Below are 22,177 nucleotides of genomic sequence, written 5' to 3'. Positions count from 1 at the left end.
AAAAAACTATTAGGATTAACTCCATGAATTTCTGGTGACTTGCATTAACTTTCTTGGCTCTTGTTTTCTTTATCTGTAAGATGAGAGGATTGAGCTGGATCTTTAAAGTTAATTCTGAATATAAAATTCTTTGATTCCTGGGCTTTTCATTTAATTTAAACAGAACGTATAGAGCTTCTAGTTTTTGTGTGTGCAGCCAGTTTGTTATGTAATGAATACTATTAGTCTGATGTTTTTTTTCACTTGATCATCCTGTGGAGGTGCAGAAAAGTCATCAGGGAGAATGGATTAAAAGAATGTACATTGTTTCAACTGAAGATTCACAAAAGAAAACTTAAATAAAAATACTTGAGCATGAAGGAGCATGGCAAGAATGGGCTGGAGATTATGTGGGTGGGACCTGCTTATTGTCTGTAGACATCAGTGTCATTTACCCTTAAGTATTATTGTGCCTGAGCGAGTGAGTTTGTGTGTCTGTCTCCAAGCATTGGGTATTGTGCTAGATGGTATAATGATGACTCAGTTGCAGTTCTTTTAGGGCCTTATGGTAGAGATGGTTATAGGAGGGGTACAATGGTTATTGACATAAGAGAGCTAAGGAGATGACATGACGTAAAGAAAGCATAATTAATTACATCATTATAGTATTTTTATTCCATTTATATAGTACCTTTTTCTCTAAAGGTGCTGTACAAATAACATCGAGATAATAAGCCATTTTAAAATGTCAAAACACCAAAGAATGAGAAAGCTAGGAGAAATAAATACATAGAAAAGAAGCAATAGAGGCTTTAGATCACTGATCAGCACAAAAGTTACTGATTCTTTGGCTAAATCCATTGCACTCACCATTAGTTCTGTAAATCAGTGGGAACTTGACATGGAGGCCTTTTCCTTGAGCCAAACTAGTGCTCACCATTTTACGTCCTATGTTTGTGATTGAAGTCCATGGGTTTTGGTGTCAGATGGACTTGCATTTAAATCCTGATCTTGCTGCTTACTAGCTATTAACTTGGAACAAATTATCTAAACTTTCTCAGCCTCAGTTTCTTCATCAGTGAAGTGGTATTTGATTATATAATTATACTTCCCTTGTTAGGATGGTCTTGATTGATTGAAGTGAGTGAGTTATACACATAAACCGTTTAGTTCAGTGCCTGGCACATGGTAAGTGCAACATAAATAATAGCTCAGTATATGTTAAAACAATGATTCTGGGGGCGCCAGGGGGGCTCAGTCAGTTAAGCGTCTGCCTTCAGCTCAGGTCATGATCTCAGGGTCCTGGGATGGAGCCCTGCTTTTTAGGCTCCCTGCTCAGCGGGGAGTCTGATTCTCCCTCTGCCCCTCCCCCTGCTTGTGGTCTCTCTCTCAAATAAATAAATAAAGTCTTAGGAAAAAAACCACACAGTGATTCTGATGAGGTGATAGAGCATAATAACAGTTTCTCTGTGGTTTAAAAGATGAAGCAATGTGGAGTTGTCAGGGTCTTCTCCTTCTCTGAATTGATATAGTATAATCTGTACTTTATAGACTAGCATTAGACTTTTAAATGAAACGTACAGAGACTATACCTAATAAGTTTAAGTTATATACCCACTGCCACCTTTAAGAAATGAAAAATTACAGATAGAATTGAAGATCTCTGTTCCTCTCTGCCTTACCTCCCCAACATATCCATTGTCCTGAATTTGGTGTATCATTTCCACACATGTCATTATATTGTAATTAAAGTATTATACTGTATATAGCCTTCCATAGCTTTTCTCACTCAGCATTGCATTTGAGATGTTTTTGTTGTATATGTAGCATTATTCATTAATTTTAACTGTCATAGAGCATTCCCTTATATGAATGAATTTTATTTTAATCTATGCTGTCAGTGGACATTACCTATAATTTTTACTCTTTCTATGTATCTCTCACCTTCACATCCCTCTTCTTCAACCTAAGAGGCAACCACTAACCTGAGTTGTGTTAATTATTTTTTAATGGTTTAAACATACATATTCCTAAGTAATATATTGAGTTTTGCCTCTTTTTAAGGTTTAGGTAAGTACAATCCTACTACTTTTTTTAGTGTTATTCATGTTGATGTGTGTAGCAGTAGTTGCTTTCACAGTATACATTATTCCATTATATGAATGTGGTACAATTTATGGACCTCAGGTTGTTTTTGACTTTTTACTTTTGTAAACAATATATAATTAACATTCTTGTCATGTGTGTTGAGATTCTCTCAGGCATATACCTATGTGAAATGACTGAGGTATGGATAATGTAACTTGCATCTTTATCTTTACTGGATATTGATAAGTAGTAATTTCATTATCATTTATTTATTTTCTAATTTCTGATTTGACCCATGAGTTTACTTTAAATTTTTTAAATTTATTTTTTTAATATTTTAAAAATTTCCAAATATATAGAAGTTTTTGTTATCAATATTTAATTTACTTGCACTGTGGTGAGCTAGTAATTTTTTTTTTTAAAGATTTTATTTATTTATTTGACAGAGAGAGACACAGCGAGAGAGGGAACACAAGCAGGGGGAGTGGGAGAGGGAGACGCAGGCTTCCCGCCCAGCAAGGGAGCCTGATGCGGGGCTCGATCCCAGGACCCTGGGATCATGACCTGAGCTGAAGGCAGACGCCTAACGACTGAGCCACCCGGTGCCCCAATAATGGTTTTTTAAATTTTATTTTATTATGTTAGTCACCATACATTACATCATTAGTTTTTGATGCTAATAATGTTTTTATCTTACTAATTTTTTGGCATCTGTTAAAGACTTTTGCTTTATAGGTTAATATGTGGTCAAGATTTAGTCAGGTTTCAGTCAGTTTTTATAAATATTCCTCATGTTTGAAAATAATTTATTAACTTATTGTTGGGTACATGAGCCTAAACTTACTAATCTTCTCTAATTTTACTAATTATTTTGGCTGAGGCAGGTATATTAAAATGTTCCCATTATGATGGTAGATTTGTCAGTTTTCCATAAATATAATCATTTTTGCTTTATATATTTTGAGGCTTTGTTATTAGGTGCATACAAGTTGAAAATTGTTTTATCTTCCTCGTAAATTCTTTGTTTTTAATTGTGTGTGTGCGCACGCCTCATTTTTTGTTTTTTGTTTTTTTACTATTATATAATGATCGTCTTTTTTTCCCCCTCTAACAGTGCCTTTTGCCTTAGTCTCCATTTCCTGACAGTACTGTAGCTATTACTCGCCTTTTTCTTTTCTTTTTTTAAGATTTATTTATTTATTTGAGAGAGAGAGAGAGGGAGGGAGAGAGATATAGGGGGCAGGGGCAGAGGGAGAGAGAGATTCTCAAGCAGCCTCCCCACTGAGCATGGAGCCTAAAGTGGGGCTCAATCCCACAATCCTGAAATTGTAACCTGAGCTGAAATCAAGAGTCAGACACTTAACTGACCAAGCCACCCATATGCCCCAGTGTTACTGGCTTTTTAGTCATGTATCTTTGCTTGTATTTCTTTTTAATATACTTTAAATTTTTCTTTATTCTCATGTTCATGTTTTTAGTATGTCTTTTGTAAAACAGGACCTCATTTATTCAATTTGAACATTCTCTTTTAATTGTTAAGTTTAGTCAGTTTACAATTATTACCATTACTAACATATCTGTAGTTATTTCTACAATCTTATTATGTTTTCTGTTTACCCTGCTTTTCTCTGTGCTGTTTTTTTTTTCCTTCTTACCTGTCCTCTATTGGTTTGAATAACCTTTCTTTATTTCTTCTTTCCTTCTGCTGACTACCCCTAACATTTTAATTGTATTTGGCTTTGTAAAATCTTACATTAAACTGGTATGTCTAAACATAGTGATCCCAAGGGACACATGCACCTCAATGTTTATAGCAGCAATGTCCACAATAGCTAAAACACGGAAAGGGTCCAGATGTCCATTGACAGATGAATGGATAAAGATGTGGTGTGTGCGCGCGCACACCCACACACAGGAATATTACTCAGCTATCAAAAAGAATGAAATCTCACCATTTGCAACGACAGGGCTAGAACTAGAGGGTATTATGCTAAGTGAAATAAGTCAGTTAGAGAAAGGCAAATGTCATGATTTCACTCATGTGTAACATAAGAAACAAAACAGATGAACATGGGGAATGGAAGGAAAAATAAGATGAAAACAGAGAGGGAGACAAACCATAAGAGACTCTTACTCTAGGAAACAAACTGAGGATTGCTGGAGGGGGTGTGGGCAGGGGGATGGGGTAACTGGGTGATGGGCATTAGGGAAGGCACTTGATGTAATGAGCACTGGGTGTTATATGCAACTGATGAATCACTAAATTCTACCTCTGAAACTAATAATATAGTATATGTTAATTAAATTGAATTTAAAGAAGAAAATTGGTATGCCTACCATATTTCTGACAATACAAGGACCATGGAAAGCTTTAATTCCAGTTACCCTCCACCAATGGAAAGTATATATGGTATATGGTATTTTACTTCTGTTCTTTTTTTTGTCACTAAGGGTAGTCTTTATTATTGCCCCTATTACATTTAATTTTTATTTCTGTACTTTTGTTGTTTTCTAATTCCCAAGGAAATTACGAACTCCTTATTTAAACTGGTTATATCACTCTTTCTCTTCAGATTTTCAAAAGAAACAACCAGACGATGATTCCGCTCCAAGTACAAGTAACAGCCAATCAGATTTGTTTTCCGAAGAGACCACCAGTGACAACAACAATACCTCGATAACCACGCCAACTCTTAGTCCCAGCCAGCAGCCGCTTCCGACAGAATTGAATGTAACTTCACCAAGTAAAGAGGAGTGTAAGTGCCCAGATCTTTGAAGTGGTAGAGAAAGCAGCCCAAGAATTGTATCATGAGCTTCTTAGTAATGCCTTGTCTCAGAAAAAAAGATAGCAGTTCTTCTAAATCAAGATTAAGTGTTGACATGTAGGCCCTCGTCAGCAAGTTAGGGAATAAATTTTAGCTATTCCATAGAGCTTAAGGTCCTTTTAAAAGATAGCTTTTTTGGTTAACTGTCAAGGTATTTGGTCTTGAACCAGTCTAGGGCAGTGGTTCTCAGTCCTGTCTGCAAAATAGAATCCACTAGAGATTTAAAAAAAACAAAACCAAAAACAATTACAATCTTTAGCACCATTCTCTGAGTCTAATTTTATTGATCTGGAGGGAGCCCCAAGGACTTGTACTTTTTAATTCTGCAGAGGATCCTAATCTGCGCTAATTAATGAGAACCACTGGTCTAGAGAACTTCCTAATTTAGGAACCTTGGAAACCTTACTTCTGTCACTCACTGGGCCTTGTATGTTTCTAGGCAATTAACTGAGATAATAACACTATATACTTCATAGAACATAGGGTATTTGAAGAGAGGAGGAAATGGTTTCTCTTATTCTTCTGTAAGTCCTCAGCGATAGAATGTTATTGTTATATATGTGATATGGAAGTCCATTGTCCACTTAACTTTTTTACTGCTGTAGCCAACTCCTTTGGGACACAGCTATAACTAACAGTGTCTGTTGAAAATTTTAGGCACATTTTGACATAGCAGTTTTCGCCTCTTAAAAGCTTTAAATTAACAGGTTGAAATTTGATGTTTCAGATTTAATGAACATCTAGAAATCCTTGGAATATGGTAGGTTAGAATGTTCTGCCTACTAACTTTGGAAAGATAAGCAGAGAACAAATTATTTATCATAAACCACTGTACTAGGTGACATTGAGAATATAAAAGTAAAGAACGCCAAAGTCCGTGTCCTCAAAGAATTTACTCTTTATCAGGGTAAATTAAATATATTTGTTATAATATGTCAGTGGTTCTCATCCAGGAGTGATTTTGTCCCCCCATGCTATTAAACATCCTACAGTGCATAGGATAGCCCTCCACAACAAGGAATTACCCAGCCTAACATGTCAGCAATGCCAAGGTTGAGAAACCCTGAGTCCATTTTAATGATTCTTCTTAAATATTAAAGACAATGATTGTTGAAGAAGAGTGTTGGTTTACTGGAGAAAATTGTGCTGAAGACAGACACAAGGTGGTGAAAAGACATTCTAAATGGAGTAGAATGAGCTTTGGAGGAAAGGTACATGGAGTCCTGCACTGGCAAATGACCCCTTTAGGGCCATTTATAGAGGACAAGGCTAGAAAGGTAGATGATGATCAAGTCAGAGAGGTTTAAATGTTCAGCTTAGATATTTAGATGTTAGACAATAGTCATGTTTTTGAGCAAAGAAACTAATATTACAGTTCTTTTGGAGAAGTAACCTGGCAGTAATGAAAATGGGAAGGATTATAGTAGAATAACATTGCAGAGGAATAATTTTTAAAATCCTGTAACCTATTGAATAGAGGCCCAGGGGAAGGTGTAGGAGGGACATTGAGGAGGAGGGAAGAAGAAAAGATTAAAATGGTAGTGATAATGTTGGGGTAATAGGTTTTGTTTTGTTTTTAAAAATCTATTTGGGGTCATGTACTTACTGAGAAACAGATAAAAGATATGGCCCCTTGTCTCAGAAAAAAAACACACCATCCATTTATACCCAATTTTGAATAAAATGTTTTAAGTTCACTATGGCCTTTAGGTGAAGAACTCCTTGTCTAAGGGAAAGTTTGGAGCTGGTCAGGATCTCATCTGATTGGATTCTTATATACCAGGATCAGGTCACAACAAACCAACCTAAGTAGCCAAGTTGTGTGTGAGACTGAGATAACAATAGCTATCATTTATTGAGCACTTTGTGTGTAAGACGTTGTTCTATATGTTCTGAACATTTTCTCATAGAAGCCTCATGATAACCCAGTGCAGTAGATACTATCATTATCCCCATTTTAGAGCTGAGGAAACAGGCACAAAGAGATCAGGTAATTTACCTGTGGTCACAAATAACTAGATACCAGAACCAGTATTCAAATTCAGGCATTTGGCTTCAGAAACCATGCTTTTAATCAGTTATTTCACAATGTAAAACATAATTGCCACAGAAAATAGAAATTTTCATGTTGCCAAGATCAAAACTTTCTCTCTCTCTAATTAAGGTATGTGGAAACTCAAATCATAACCAAAAGTTAACTTTATTAATTCATCATGAAAAATCCTGTAAACAGGGAAATAAAAATTTATACATAGGACTAAAACATTTTCTCTGGAGGCAGACCTTTCTGGGAAGCCAACCCGTACGAGGGTTTATATAGCAAATGGCGAAGTGTGGACTCACCAAGTGGAATTAAAAAGAAGTAAATTTTTAGTTGAGTCAGGCTGATTGTGAGGTGTGCTCTAAGTACATATAAGGAAGGTCTTGCATTCAGTGCAAGATTCCATCTTCATACCCTTTTTTCCCTCCTCTGCCTGGACTTAGACCTGCTCTTAGCTTTGTAGCCCCTAGGACACAATACTTCCTGTGTTTCCATAACTTGCCCGTCTAGGCCATTGTACACTGCCATGTTTTTTCTTTTGATAATTAAATACTTTCAGTCTTCTGTTCTACTAGCTTCAGATCCATTCTCTCTCTGATGACATCACTGCTTTAAACCATTGTGTGTTTATCTTGAGTTCAATTCGCTGAAACCAATCTTATTTCCTAATCCTTATAAGGCTCATTATTGTAATCTTCAGGTTTTCACAGATCTGAGGAATTGAGGAGATTTGCTAATCTGAGATATGATGATGACTTTCATGTTCAAGTGGGCTGGTTGAGTTGGAGCTCAGGAGAGGGAAGTCAGAGTTAGCTTCATGCACTTGGGAGATGATAGTTGAAACCTTACTGGTTAAATGAGATTGGCAAGGATGAGAGCAAGAAAAAGCAGTGAGAATAGAACCTTGAGAGTGAAATCAAAACAGAGGACGCAACTTGAAGAAGTCAGAGAAGAGTAGAATGATAGTGGGCAAGTTCACAGAGGCCAAGGAACAAATTTCAGCTTGTTGTGTTCTTTCATAGTAATAATGAAAATGTAAGCTCACATTTATGAAGTGTTTGCTATTTTCTAAGTACTTTCCTAAGCTCTTTACATGTACTAACATTTAATTTTCACAGGGTCTTATGAGGTAGGTGCTTTTATTATCCTCATTTTTACAGATGAGGAAGATAAAACATAGAGAGGTTCAGTGACTTCAGTCCAAAGTTCCAGAGCTGCTGCTTCTTAGTATAGTTCATGTTCAACCCACTAATTTGGCTCCAAAGCCTATGCTTGCAACCAATTGCCTCATCATTAAAATGCTGCAGACTGTAAACTGACAAGAGACATTTGGATTTGATGATCATGAGGTCGATTACCTAAATATAAGCTATTTAATAATCTATTGCAGATTGGTTGTATATTCGTTTAGCAGTCTTTGCTGGGAGCTTACTCTGTTAGGCACTAGGTTAAGTGCTGGGTACAGAAATGAGCAAGATTAGGCCCCCAAGGAGGTCACCTTTTCAAATATATATGCCTCTCCCTGAAATTCTGGCCTGTTCTCCGACACAGGTACAGAAGAATTTCGGGGTATAAGGAAGGAGGCAGCAGGAGCAGTGATCAATAAGCATGTCATTTGCAAAAGCTTTCTCACCGAGGTTGAAAACTACGTGTGCCTGATTTGTATGTGAGGTATATAGGGATGAGAAAAGTAGGGAATTTTGTTAAAGTGTTAGGGCGGATGCATTATGAGTCAATGAGATAATTACAGTGATTGCCAAGTAGCGATGAAGACCCAGGTGAGAGTAGACGGCCCTATCCCTAGGCACCTGGCGAATTTCTTCAGCTGTGATGTACCTCGTAGAAGCAGGGTGGAAGAAGAGGAGGCAGGGGATTACTTATGTTGATCTTTTAGCATCCTCGGGACCAGAATTTCATCTGTTGGTCCTTCATAGCTTCCCTTATATAGAGATATGAAGAGGTAGGGTGTGGAAGTTGCTGGGGAATGGGTTTGGGATTGCAAATCCAAGTACCACATAATTTGTTAACTATACAGTAATTATGGATCTGTTGTTATTGTGTAGAACTGGAATGCTGTGTATTGTTTAGGACTTGTGAGAAGGTCTTACTTTTTCTGTAATAATCAAGAGAATGAGTATTGTTTATATCTGCTTTTTGCTTCTCACTGTCAAATGAATGTACAAAAAGAAAGGTGGTGACAGTCTGGGTACGTTAATGCTGTATTGAAAAGACTGCAGGTAGAGTTAAAAACTACTGACAAGAGTGGGGCGCCTGGGTGACTCAGTCATTAAGCGGCTGCCTTCGACTCGGGTCATGATCCCAGGGTCCTGGGATCGAGCCCCACATCAAGCCCCACATCCGGTTCCCTGCTCGGCGGGGAGCCTGCTTCTCCCTCTCCTACTCCCCCTGCTTGTGTTCTCTCTCTCGCTGTCTCTCTCTCTGTCAAATAAATAAATAAAATCTTAAAACAAACAAACAAACAAACTACTGACAAGAGTGGTTAAGCAAAGAAACAGGACAGATTTTTATCCAAAAGAATTTCTTAAAACACCTGACTGAAGGTCAAATAGAACAGATATCCAAAAGCTCCAAATATTTTTTTTGTCTGAATTCACACACATACCTCTTCCTCTCCCATTGTGTATGTCTACAGAAGAGTCTGTGGAAGTTCGGTCATTGGAAACTTAAAAAAAAAAAAAAAAAGGCAGCGTAAACAAAACTCAAATAGTGACCAAAGGACTTGTCATAGCATTTAAATGCTGTAATAATGGTAACAGCTAGCACTAGAGTACTCATCAAGTACCAGGCACTGTTCGAAATACTTTATCTGTATTAACCTGCTTTATCGTCATAATTACCCTTGTATGGTGGGGACTGTTACCATATCTGTTTTCACGGATGTGGAGATGGAGGCACAGATGATTCAGTATCTTGCCCAAGATCGCAGAGCAGCCTGGCTTTCTGGCATTGCACCATAGCTTCCTGTCTCTGTAGTGATTTATAGTGTAAAGGACCATTGCATGCAAATGTAAACTGTGGAGGAAGGAGAACAAAATAACAACAACAACAAAAAAACCTAACATTTTTTCCTGCTTTTGCTACTATTCATTGTTCTCCCAATTTTCAGGGTTTTCATGGAGGAGATAAACCATGATTTGTATTTACGTTTCTTGACCCAACTTTTAAAGAGAGAAAGGATAATGTCAGATTGTAGATAGAACTCTGGAACCAGTTGTTTTATTTTTAAATGAGCAGCATGCTGACTGGTCACCTTAAGTCAGTCTTATCAGATCGGACTTAAAAGATGAAAAAATGCCCTTTCTCTCTCCTGTAAATCAGCTTTCTTGTTACCCTGGGCATCTCTACTTATGACATGTTTGGAGACTTCTGATGTGCATGCCTACCTAGGTTTTGTTTTGTGTTCGTTTTCCTAGTCCCACTACATATTGGATAGAAATTGAGGTGTTTCAGGAGAATTGGCTGGTCTGTTTCTTTCTAGGCAGGAGAGGAAGAGAACTAATACCAGACAGAGTTGATATCCATACCTCCTACTGGGGAAGAGTAATGGCAAGAAATGGGCTTGTTTTCAAATATTCTGACATTCTAATCTACCAGTTAGAGAGGGCCCACCTCATACAGAATACTTTCCTAAGCTCTGTGGAGGCACATAGTAAGAAATAAACAGCAGCCAACACATGTATAAAGATATAGTTTACAAGAGGAATTGGCAAAATACAGCCCATGGGCCACATCCAGACTATCACTTGTTTTTATATGGTCTACGAGCTAAAAAAAGATTTTAGAAGATTGAAAAAAGTCAAACAATATTTTGTGACATTTAAAAATTATATGAAATTTAAATTTCAGTGTTCATAACGTTTTATTGGAGCACAACCATGCTCATTCATTTATGCATTGTGTCTATGGCTGCTTGTGCACTACGGCGGCAGAATTGGGTAGTTGCTGCAGAGACCCAGTGGTTCTTTACAGAAAAAGTTTGCTAACCACTGTTTAACAAAGCACTTTAACAAACATTTTCCTGGGATCATCTGACAGTGTGCAAGGCAGGCATGGCAGATATTCTCCTTCCTATTCTACAGATGAGAAAAAGGTTTGCATGGTAATTTGCTTTGAGTCACATGACAGGACTAGCACTTAGCTCTGGGCCTTTTTCATCCATAATACTCAAGATTTTTCATATTCTTCTCTACTGCATCTACCCAAGAGATGCTTTTGTTATAGCCAAAAGGAAACACACAGAAAAAGTGAGAACCATACTAACTGGAATGTTAATGAAGATTGTTAACGATGAAAGCTTCATTTCCAATTGCTGGCTGGATTTTCTTTTAATTATGACAGTGATTCCCAAAATAGAAATTTGAGAACATTCTTTTTTTTTTTTTTTAAAGATTTTATTTATTTATTTGACAGAGAGACATAGTGAGAGAGGGAACACAAGCAGGGGGAGTGGGAGAGGGAGAAGCAGGCTTCCTGCCGAGCAGGGAGCCCGATGCGGGGCTCGATCCCAGGACCCTGGGATCATGACCTGAGCCGAAGGCAGACGCTTAACGACTGAGCCACCCAGGCGCCCGAGAACATTCTTTATCTGTGGTTAAATTAATTTGGTTGAATAAGGAGATTTCCATTGTTTCCTTGGAAACTGGTTCTTGGTGATACCCTGGCTCCCTCAGGCATTTAGAAAGTAAAATAAAATAGAAATAAAATAGTACTGCATTTTAATAGATGTCCTTGCTAGACTGCCCTTGGGTCTTTGAACATACGTTGGGCAGGCTTCACTAGCTTCTAGTCTTCAGTCCTGTCTGACAAGCCCTTATCTGTCCCCTGGAAAATTAATATCACAGCCACCAAGTAGCAAGACTGTTTGTTTTTACCAATTAAATTTCTAATAATCTTTCAATGAAACTAGTTTTCCCTTTTTTGGACTACGCCTACTTCAGAAGACCCAGGTAGATATTGGGCAAACAGGCTGGCTTATTCTAGTAGAACATTTAGAAAATACTACCTATTAAAAAAATACTTTACGACTTCCTGCTGGGCTGGTTTTAAGTGAAATATGGTGGGGAGATTTATTTACAGTTCTCTCTGTATGTGTCTTTCTCTTCCCTTTTCTCTAATGAAGCTCGAAGCATCAGGCCGTTTATCAGAGATAATTATACAACAGATGGAGCTTTTCTGATATATAATAGTCTCAAAGTGGAAGATTCTTTCCCATAATGAAGAATGCCCAAACTTTAAATGTCTCTTTTGATTTTAATTTAAAGGTATTTTTTTTTTTTGCATTTATTTATCCTGGAGCTGATTCTGTAAAACATGCTGCTTTTATTATAGCTGTGTTCTAAAAAGATTGATACTTTGCGGTGCAGTATGATAATGTACAGTTATATGCTGTATTGAATTGAATGGCTATCATTTACCAGGAATCGATGTATGGGATCATTAAATTAATCCCTGTCAAAAAACAGATGGACTTGAGCAGTTTAGCAGTGTTTTCTTACCAAATTATTTCTGTTACATAATGTTAGCTGGGTTGAAACTTGTTGAGGCACTTATAGTATCATCTGACCTTTAACTTGTAGTCAAAATAAAGACCAAATTAAGGCAGAACCATGATTTTTAAATTACTCATTTGCTGGCTTTTCTTCCTTAAGAGTTTTAATCCTATTTTTTAAGTATACAAGTAAAACAGAGACATACAGGTTTATATAGAATAGAAGGTGAAAATACTCTTTTCACACCTTTATCCCCAAGCCCCCACTAAATTCCCATTCTTTCCAGAGATAACCACTTTTTACTCATTTTGGGTTATATATTCTTTTTTAATGCAGTTATATCTATGTTTACATACGTAAAGATTTTTTTCACTTTTATACAAATGGGAACATACTCTATACTATTTGTAGTTTGCTCTTTTAATTTAACAGTCTATACTTTTTAAAGAATTATTTATTTTAGAGAGAGAGTCTGCACAAGTGGGAGGGGCGAGAGTGGGAGGGAGAGAGAATCTCAAGCCGACTCCGTGCTGATAAGGCTCAATCTCACAACCCTGAGATCACAACCTGAGCTGAAACCAAGAGTCAGATGCAGCTGACTGCGCCACCCAGGTTCCCCAATAGTATATTTTCGAGATCTTTCCAGATTAGCACATAAAGATCTGTGTAATTCTTTTTAAACAGCTTCATAGTATTTCATATTATTATTATTATTTTCTCTTTTCTTTTGAGGCTGTTTCTAATATTGTACTGTAAACCATATGAAGTAGACATTTTTGTACATGACTAATAGTGCATGTGTCATTTTTCCATGATAAATACATGGAGGAGGAAACAAGAGGTCAGAGAATATGTATATTTTAGCTTTTGATATACATGGCCAAATTCATTTCCAAAATGACATTACTATTTTGTACTCCTAAGAATAGTGTTTGAGAGTGTTTCCCATGCTTTTACCAGTGTTAGGTGTTCTGGGGGGAGGGGGGCAATAGGTAAAAGAATAGCTCATTTTAACTTGCATTCCCCTGACATCTCCTGGTAGTGAGATTGAGCACTGCTGCATATGTTTATTAACTGTTTATGTCTCCAGTGATTTGCCTGTCTGTATCTTATTTATTTTTTAATTAACTGTCTTTTTCTTACTCATTTGTAGGAACTCATAAGTCTTTGTTGCATATCTTGCAAATGTTTTCTTCTGATGTGTCACTTGGCTTTTAATTTTGATTTGGGTGCCTTGTATTTTATTGGAAAATTTACGGATTTTTTAAAAGTCAAGTGTTCTGGTCTTCTGTCTTCTACATTTGTGTCTTTCTTAGAAGGCTCTCTCTATGACAGCGTTATAAAAATATTTTTTATATATTTTGATACTTTTATAGTTTATCTTTTTCTATATTTAGCTCTTAAATCCATGTGGAATTTATTTTGTATATGATATGAGGTATCTCAATTTATCTTTGTAATTTTTCCAAATGGAGAACCAGTTATCGCAAAACCATTTATTAAACAGGTCTGGTTTGAGGGGTGCCTGGTGGCTCAGTTCGTTAAGCATCAGACTCTAGGTTTTGGCTCAGGTTGTGATCTCAGTGTTGTGAGATCAAGCCCCACATCAGGCTCTACACTGAGCATGGAGTCTGCTTGAGATTCTTTTCCTCTCCATCTTCCTCCCCTTCTGCTCCTCCCCCTGCTCTCAACGCATTCTCTCTCTAAAATAAATAAAATTTTTAAATAGGCCTGGTTTGAAATGCTGTTATCATTATATAAACATATATCTGCTTTGGGGATCTTTTATTTTGTTCCATTTGTCTACTTGTATATTCCTAAGACTGGAATATAGCTTTGTGTGGTATGTATTGATATAGAGCCAGTCCCCCTTAGTTTATGTTTTTCTAAATTTTGTTAGCTATTCTTTTGTATTTTCTCTTGTTAATGAATTTATGCTCAGCTTGTCAAGCTATATTAACAGTTACAGTGTGATTTTGATTGGGATTATATTGAATCCATAGATTGATTTGGGAATAATTGACATTTTAATACACTGTTGGGTCTTCTCATATAGGAATATTATTTGTTTTCATTTATTTAAACCTTATTTTTTTGAGCTTTATATGTTTTTTCTTTTTTTCATTTCTAACTAATGGGACTACTTCTAGGAGGATTTCACAAATATAGTATTTGCTGTAGGGTTTTCTTTTGTAGATATTATTTATCAGTTTAAGGATATTCTTCTATTTATGGCTTGTTAACTTTGTTTTTTTTAAATCAGGAGTCAAATGACTCCTTTTTAACATCTATGGAGATGATCATTTGGATTTCTCCTTTAGTATGTAATTTCTTAATTTAATGGACTTCCAGGGTTAAACCATCTTTGCATTTCTTGAATTAAACCCAACTAGTTCTTTCAGTATACTGCTGGCTTCAAAATACTAATTTTATTTTAAATTTTATACCCTTTTAATAAGTGAGTTAATTTTATACATAAGTGTGTTTATATATGGTGGGCATGCTATTCCTGTCTAGTTTCGGCATTAGTTACGTTAACTTCATAGAAAGCTTTTCATCTTTTCCTGTGCTCTAAATACAAATTTTTATCTTAATGCTCTCACATTATGTAACATAACTATTCTTTGAAAGCTTGAAGAACTTACTCATAAAACTGATTGGCTTGATACCTGATATTGGACTAGTCATATTTTCTACCTCATTTGAAGTCAATTTTGATAATCAGTATTTTAATAAAAATGTTAATTTCATCTAGACTTCTAAATTTATTGGAATACATAGCTTTCATTTATTAACTCTAGAGTATATATTGTACCAAGTACATAAGCTAAATCTTATTCTTAATTACTCTGATATTGGTTATATTTCCTAATTTGTCTTTGTTTATGGTCCTCTGGTTAACTCAGTGGAGACATATTAAAGGTCTGGGAAGTTGTCGCTGCCACCATTGTGTTTTTGTAGCATTACAGCCATATCCTGCTTCTAGTCTTGTCCTAGTCCATAAATTTATCAGATGAGTTTCCCACTGATATCATGTTAAACAAGAAAGGAAATTCTTTAATTGACTTATCATCACCTGTCTGGTCATTCAGATTCAAGCATCCTCCCCTGTAATCTGGACCCTCATTGTATCTACCTGTCTACCCATTTCAGCAGTGATGTTCAGCTCTGAGCCAAGCTAGACCCTATTGTCCTCAGAGGACACCCTGGCACTTGTCTTACCATTTTTATTCATGCTTTTAGAAGCCATCTCAAAACCATTTTATCCACACTATTTGCTTCCTCCAAGGAATTCCTATACTTCCTACCTGTAACATCTAATCGCATATTGCTTTGGTTAGCTCTTGATGATAATGTCATCTCCTTGTACCAGCTTAGAGGGTAAACCCAGAATTAGCAGAGACTTTATTATATGTTGCTTTGCTCTTCCCCAGAGTACCCAGCACAGTGCTTGGCAAGGCAGTGCTCAGTAAGTGCTTCCTGATTTAAATAGTTAGAAAAGTTTTCTAATTCTTCTTACTTTTAGAAACCTACTTCATGTGTTTTGGTACATTAAAGAGAGGTTTGTCCTGAACCTGATTTGGAACAACTTACTTAATATTCTTTTATTATTTTCTGTAACTGTGCCATTCAGTATCCTTAAGATGAAGCAACTCAAAAAAGCAGTTTCCCTACCAAAGTTTGAAATTTGGTTGCCTTGTTGTGGTGACAGTTCATCTCTTTTAACCACCAGAGCTTTTGGAATAACGGGAGACTGTCTTCCTTCCTCCCTTCCTCCCTCCAGCTCTTTTTCTCTCCCTCCCTCCCTCCCTTCCTTCCTACCTTCCTTCCTTTCTTTCTTTCTCTCTTTCTCTCTCTCTTTCTTTCTTTTCTCTCTCTCTGATCTTTCTTTCTTTTCTCTCTCCCTTTCTCAGAGATCTTTCTTTTCTCTCTCTTTCTTTCTCTCTCTCTCTTTCCTCCCTCCCTCCCTCCCTTCCTTCCTTCCTTCCTTCCTTCGCAAATAGCTACTTGCTTGTTGTGAAGTAACAGTTTTTGCTTATAGTATTTGTTTTGTCACCTGAATTTCCCCCCTCAGGATTCCCCTTTGCCAGACAGAAGACTAGCAGACTTGAAACACTCATGTTTAAGGCTCCCTTAAGAAGTCTGCAAACCTGAAAGGCTTGTTTCCCTTAAAGATTTCGTCAGGCACCTAGGAAATTATACAGTTACTGATACTCAGACTAGGTTTTGAAGCAACATTATCACTGTCCCCCCTCTCTGCGAATGCAGATTTTTGTTTTATGTTCTTATTAAATGAAGTGCTCTGTACTTTGCTATGGAAGTAAAGGTCACAGTCAACAACTACATTTCACACAGCTTTAGCCCTTTGCAGTTGTCATATTTTTCTTTCCTGTAGATACAGGTAATGGGTGACACTGTGCCGAATCTAAACTAAATCTAAGCTTTATTATGACAGAAGTGTTTGGCTGAAAAAATCATAATAGGGCCATCTCTTTGGGTGTGTTAGAAATAGTTATTTTAACCTTATATTTTAATTGTGTTTGTGAACTTCTCCTAAAATTCAGAGCTGCCAGTGCCAAAAATGAATACATATAACTTCCATTTTCTGTTCATGTGCTCTGTGATTTCATAAACCATTGCACTTTTTGATCTATCAAAAGGACAATTTTTTAGATTTAATAAAAACAATAGGATGCCATCTTTGTAAGGATCTTTTTAAATTCCAAAATATCAATATAAACACTTTTCTACATAATTCAAATCATGACATTTTCAACTATTATTTTTGCAAAGAGAGGTCCCATTAGCAAGACCTGCTAGTGGTCACTTTTGTAAAACAAGAAGGTTGGACTCAGGTACCTTCCATTCAGTATCACTATGCATTGCCAGCCGTGATCCAGCGACCTGCAGGAGAGGCTCAGACAAGGACCAAGGAAGAAGGGTCCTGCATTCAAAATTCTTTTTAAATGTCCATGGGGCAGTACCTTTGGCCTAAATAGAAGTCTTTTTCCATTTTCTCTAAAGCTTCTTAAAAAGAACATGCACAAGTCACCTCCCTTTCCAAGGAAGGCATTGCAGCCTTTCATTGCTGATGCAGGCCAAGATTTATGAGAGCGCTCTTGGTAGCTGAACTATGTCAAAAATAAAAGCCCTTCTTTTTTTTTTTAATTTTATTATGTTATGTTAATCACCATACATTACATCATTAGTTTTTGATGTAGTATTCCATGATTCATTGTTTGCGTATAACACCCAGTGCTCCATTCAGTACATGCCCTCTTTAATACCCATCACCAGGCTAACCCATCTCCCCCACCCCCCAGAACCCTCAGTTTGTTTCTCAGAGTCCATAGTCTCTCATGGTTCATCTCCCCCTCCGATTCCCCCCCTTCATTTTTCCCTTCCTGCTATCTTCTTCTTCTTCTTCTTTTTTTTTTTTTAACATATAATGTATTATTTGTTTCAGAGGTACAGGTCTGTGTTTCAACAGTCTTACACAATTCACAGCACTCACCATAGCACATACCCTCCCCAATGTCTATCACCCAGCCACCCCATCCCTCCAACCCCCCACCACTCCAGCAACAAAATAAAAGCTCTTCTAATGCTGGGTGCTTTCTCCATTAATGTTGTTATGAGATTCATGCTCATGTTGATGGTAAAATGCAAATCTAGAAATCTGTGTTGGGCGTTAGTTATGCCTGTAAATAGTCAGAACTGAAGTCTAAATTGAAGAAGTGACAGCTCCTGATTTCATATCCATATTAAATATGCTTTATCACAGAGAGAAACAAGTATCTAAAAATAGAACTATTGGCCAGGTGATATTTTGACCTCTCAAAAAAGGGTTCTAATTTTGATCCCTAAGATGGTGGTGTCTTAGAATTTCAGTGTTAATTGCTATTGGACTTCATCACATTTTGGAATTTTGATATTGGGTGTTTTTTTTTTTTTTTTGAAACTGTTTTAGTTACAAAGGTCTGAGTGAGAAATCATATCTGAAAAACTGAAATCAAACATTTAATGGCTCAGAATTTTTTTAATTCCTTGAAACATGTTTTTACTCTCTATATAAGTAGTAGAAACAGAATGTCCTGGGTTGAAATCATGACTGTAGAGTTTATTCCACTACCCCTTGCCTTTCTTTATTTACTTAAATATTTAATATTTTGTTGAGAATGGCTGTCATTAATGCTGTCATTAAAGTCATTAATGCTGGTACATCCAGTTGGTCTCTGCAAGACCAGAATAAGCCAATTGGCATGTGAAGAAAGTATGGAGAAATTGGAAATTATATAAATCTTTAGGTTCATTGTTTTGTTCTATACCAGTGGTTCTCAAAGTGTGGTCTGAGGACCTATAGAGGTCCCCAAGACCCATTCAAGGGTCCATAAGGTCCTTCCTTTTCCAACCATGTATCTGTGGAAAGGTAGATTTTCTTGATGGCCCTCATTTAAAATTGAATGCACATACGGATGTGAAAAGTCAGATGTCTTCAAGGCAGGCAGCTCTCATAATTTTCTTAAAAATTGTATAGTTTCTTTTTATAAAACAGTATGTTTTTATGTTGACATGTAGTTATTTTTGTGAATTTTAAATGAAGTTATATTTTTAAATTTTTTCAGCTTTAATTTCAGATCAGGTACATATCAATAGGTGTATCCCACATAAACAGAAGCTCGTTAGTGTCCTTAATAATTTTTAAGTACAAAAAGATCCCAAGGGGGTGCCTGGGTGGCTCAGTTGGTTGAGCATCCGACTCTTGATTTTGATCGGGTCATGATCTCCCCTTCCTAGAATTGAGCCCCACATGGGGCTCTGTACTGAGTGCAGAGTCTGCTTGTCCCTCTCCCTCTGCTTCTCCCCCCCAACTCCCATGCTCTCTTTCTCTATCTCTAAAATAAAATTTCTTTTGGGGAAAAAAGAAGGTCCTAAGACCAAAATGTTTGAGAACTGCTGTGCTAGATCAGCATGTAACTATGGTGAAAATCAACTACATTTATAATAGTTCCATTTCCCTTCTGAATAGTTATGTATGTTCAGTAATTGCTTTTGGCCTGGATCATTTTAATTCAGCAGTGAAAAATACATTTTTGAACACCTAACATGCTAGATTACTAAAACAAGTAAGACTTTCCTCTTGCCCTTCAGGCTCATTCCATTTAAGGCCATTGCTGGGTCAGGAGAGAATATTTCTTCCAAAACACATCCCCTGGCACCAGCAGGGATGTCCACTTTAACTCCTCTAAAAGAGTCTATCAGTACTAGGCAAATGGAAAGCATTCCTGATTTCATTTTCTTTTAGTGTTGTTCCTTGGGGAAGGTGGTGTGGGAGAGTTTTTAATTTTGTTTCTATTGAGCAAATAGGGTAATAAGCATACTCACACACAAACATAACACTAACATTTGCAGAGCTGCCCAGCGCTATAATTTATTTAGGGGAGCAAGGGTAGAATGGTAATGAAATTTTGTTGAGAAGCCCTTTATGAGCAAAATAGCTAGCTACCAATAGCAACTTCTGACCCACTTTGAAAATCCCCTTCTCATGAATCCCTAATTTAGATCTAAATGGTGTGAGAGATCATGCAATAAGTTAGGCTTAGAACTTCTAATGGAGAAATTAACACTTAGATTCTGTAACAGGCTTTGTAAAGGGTTTAATTTGGAAATTTCATTTGGAGAAATGGGAGGGCTATTATCTGTGCTGAAGATTTTCTGTAAACTTAGATTCCCACTCATTATATCTTTATGTATCCTTGTTTTTAATCGATGGTGCTTTTCAAACTCAATTATGTAGACAGATTAGGTGTGTTGTTTTTGATTAAAACAATTCATGAATTGCACGTTTAAGGTGAGGTTGGAGGATCACCTTTTCTGAGGGAGAGGACTTATTTTCTTGCACATTCTTATCTGTTCCTGATACTCATTTCTTACTCTTTATTTTTTACCATTTACTATTTTATGTCTCCCTGTGTGTATTGAAGGCTTTTAAAGGAAGGAATATTTTGCTACTAAAGAAATATAGATTTTTAAAAAATTTTATTGATTTATTTGAGAGAGCGAGAAAGTGCACAAGCTGGGTGGGGGAGGCAGAGGGAGAAGCAGACTCCCAGCTAAGCAGGGAGCCTGTTACAGGACTCGATCCCAGGACCCTGGAATCATGACCTGAGCCAAAGGTAAATGCTTAACTGACTGAGCCACCCAGGTACCCGGAAATATAGATTCTTTGAATATTTTTAAAAGATAGTTTTACATTCTTAATATGGCCACGTGAGGAGACAGTGTAGAGTTTATTTTACTATCTCTGTTGCATAGGGGCTTTTTTTTTTTTGCTTGGGTTTTTTTTTTTTTTTTCTCGTTGCTTCATCAAAAAACTCTTGATAAGATTTTATAAATCTCTTGAGAGGGAGGAGAATTGTACCTCTTGAATTTGCTGTCAGAAATCACCTTTTGAACACTGAGCCTAGAAAAGGAAGATGCTGCGTGGTAAACAATGTGCAGATTATGAGAGAATGGAATTGACAAGCTGGTTTAAAAAGGATGATGCATTTCTAATTAGCCTATAGTGCCTTTAGTTGGAAATTAATTAGATACTGTTATGTAAATGTCATGTTAATTAAACAAGAATATAGAAGTGTTATAAATCTGCAAAAGGAATGGCTATTTTTGTGTATTAATGTTTTGCAGTTACCATGAAAGAGCTGATAGAATATTTGTTTGATTATTGAGCTTCTGGCAATTTTTAGCTGACTGACTCCTTGACAGTCCATTTTTCCTAATTGATGTGCTTTAACACGTGGTATAACTGCAGCCAATGAGGGCTATGGATCCAGGAGCCAAAAATAACCAGTCATCACAGCTGTTTTAAGAAAACCTTTCTGGGAAGATTGTTGATCTCTATTATTTTCAAGGTTAAGGAGAAATACACTATTTTTCTGTATTTACTCAGCCTTAGATTTGGAGTGCCTAAGATGATTGCCATCCTAAACGCACCTGCCTCCAAGACTGTGTTCTCTGTTTCCTCCTTGAGTCATAGTCTTCAACCAGTCTATGGGATTGACTACTACAGGGGTAGGCTCCCAGGTTTTTTTGACATGCTCAGTAACTCTATAGGAGGCTGACAGAAAATTTGAGAATTCTCCTTCAGCTTGAAATATGAGTGTTGATAGTTAATGGGATACCTTTATTCAGTTCTTCTGGATTTGCAGGTTATAGTGAAGTTAGTATGCGTATTTGACCCCTGTCTTCAACTTTACAGGGCTGAAATTAGTACTGTTTCTCCAAGAAAATCCACTACCCTATTAGAAACGCTATAAAGATTTCTTGTTGGGAATACAGCTGAAGAATTTTATTTCATGCCTATCATGTGGAATTGCAAATGTAATCCATAGTGCTACATTATGTATGACACCTTTAATACAAGAATAGAAACGTCCCTAGAAGACAAAATAGTGCATTCATACTTCTGGTCACAAACCACAAACTACCACAGGTATTATTTACTTGCAAATTCCAGGCTCTAAATTGTTGAAACTTAGAAAAAAGTCCTTTGAATGTAACATCAAATGCAAAATGATAATCTGTCATTAAATATCTGCAGATAGTGAAGAAATTTGAAAAAAGATATTTAATATGCTTTAGCAAAAGAAAGCAAAAAGAACTCATAGTAATTGACTAAAAATTAGTTCAGGTTGGTTAATCTTGATATCATTTGGTTCAGAATCCCCAGAGAG

General features: G+C 36.6%; 1 protein-coding gene across 3 annotated transcripts in view; it reads left to right on the top strand.

The window, feature by feature from the left end:
• ZFAND3 (zinc finger AN1-type containing 3) overlaps window positions 1-22,177 on the top strand; it is a 333,302-nt gene that overhangs the window by 246,223 nt on the left and 64,902 nt on the right. For all 3 annotated transcript variants that reach the window (XM_078055385.1, XM_078055383.1, XM_078055384.1), the window contains one exon: window positions 4,641-4,823. In XM_078055385.1, coding sequence (XP_077911511.1) covers window positions 4,641-4,823 — 183 coding nt within the window. The remainder of the gene's footprint in view (window positions 1-4,640; window positions 4,824-22,177) is intronic.

This window comes from Halichoerus grypus, chromosome 9, assembly GCF_964656455.1.
Source record: "Halichoerus grypus chromosome 9, mHalGry1.hap1.1, whole genome shotgun sequence".
NCBI lineage: Eukaryota > Metazoa > Chordata > Mammalia > Carnivora > Phocidae > Halichoerus > Halichoerus grypus.
This window is presented reverse-complemented; position numbering and strand designations above follow the sequence as displayed.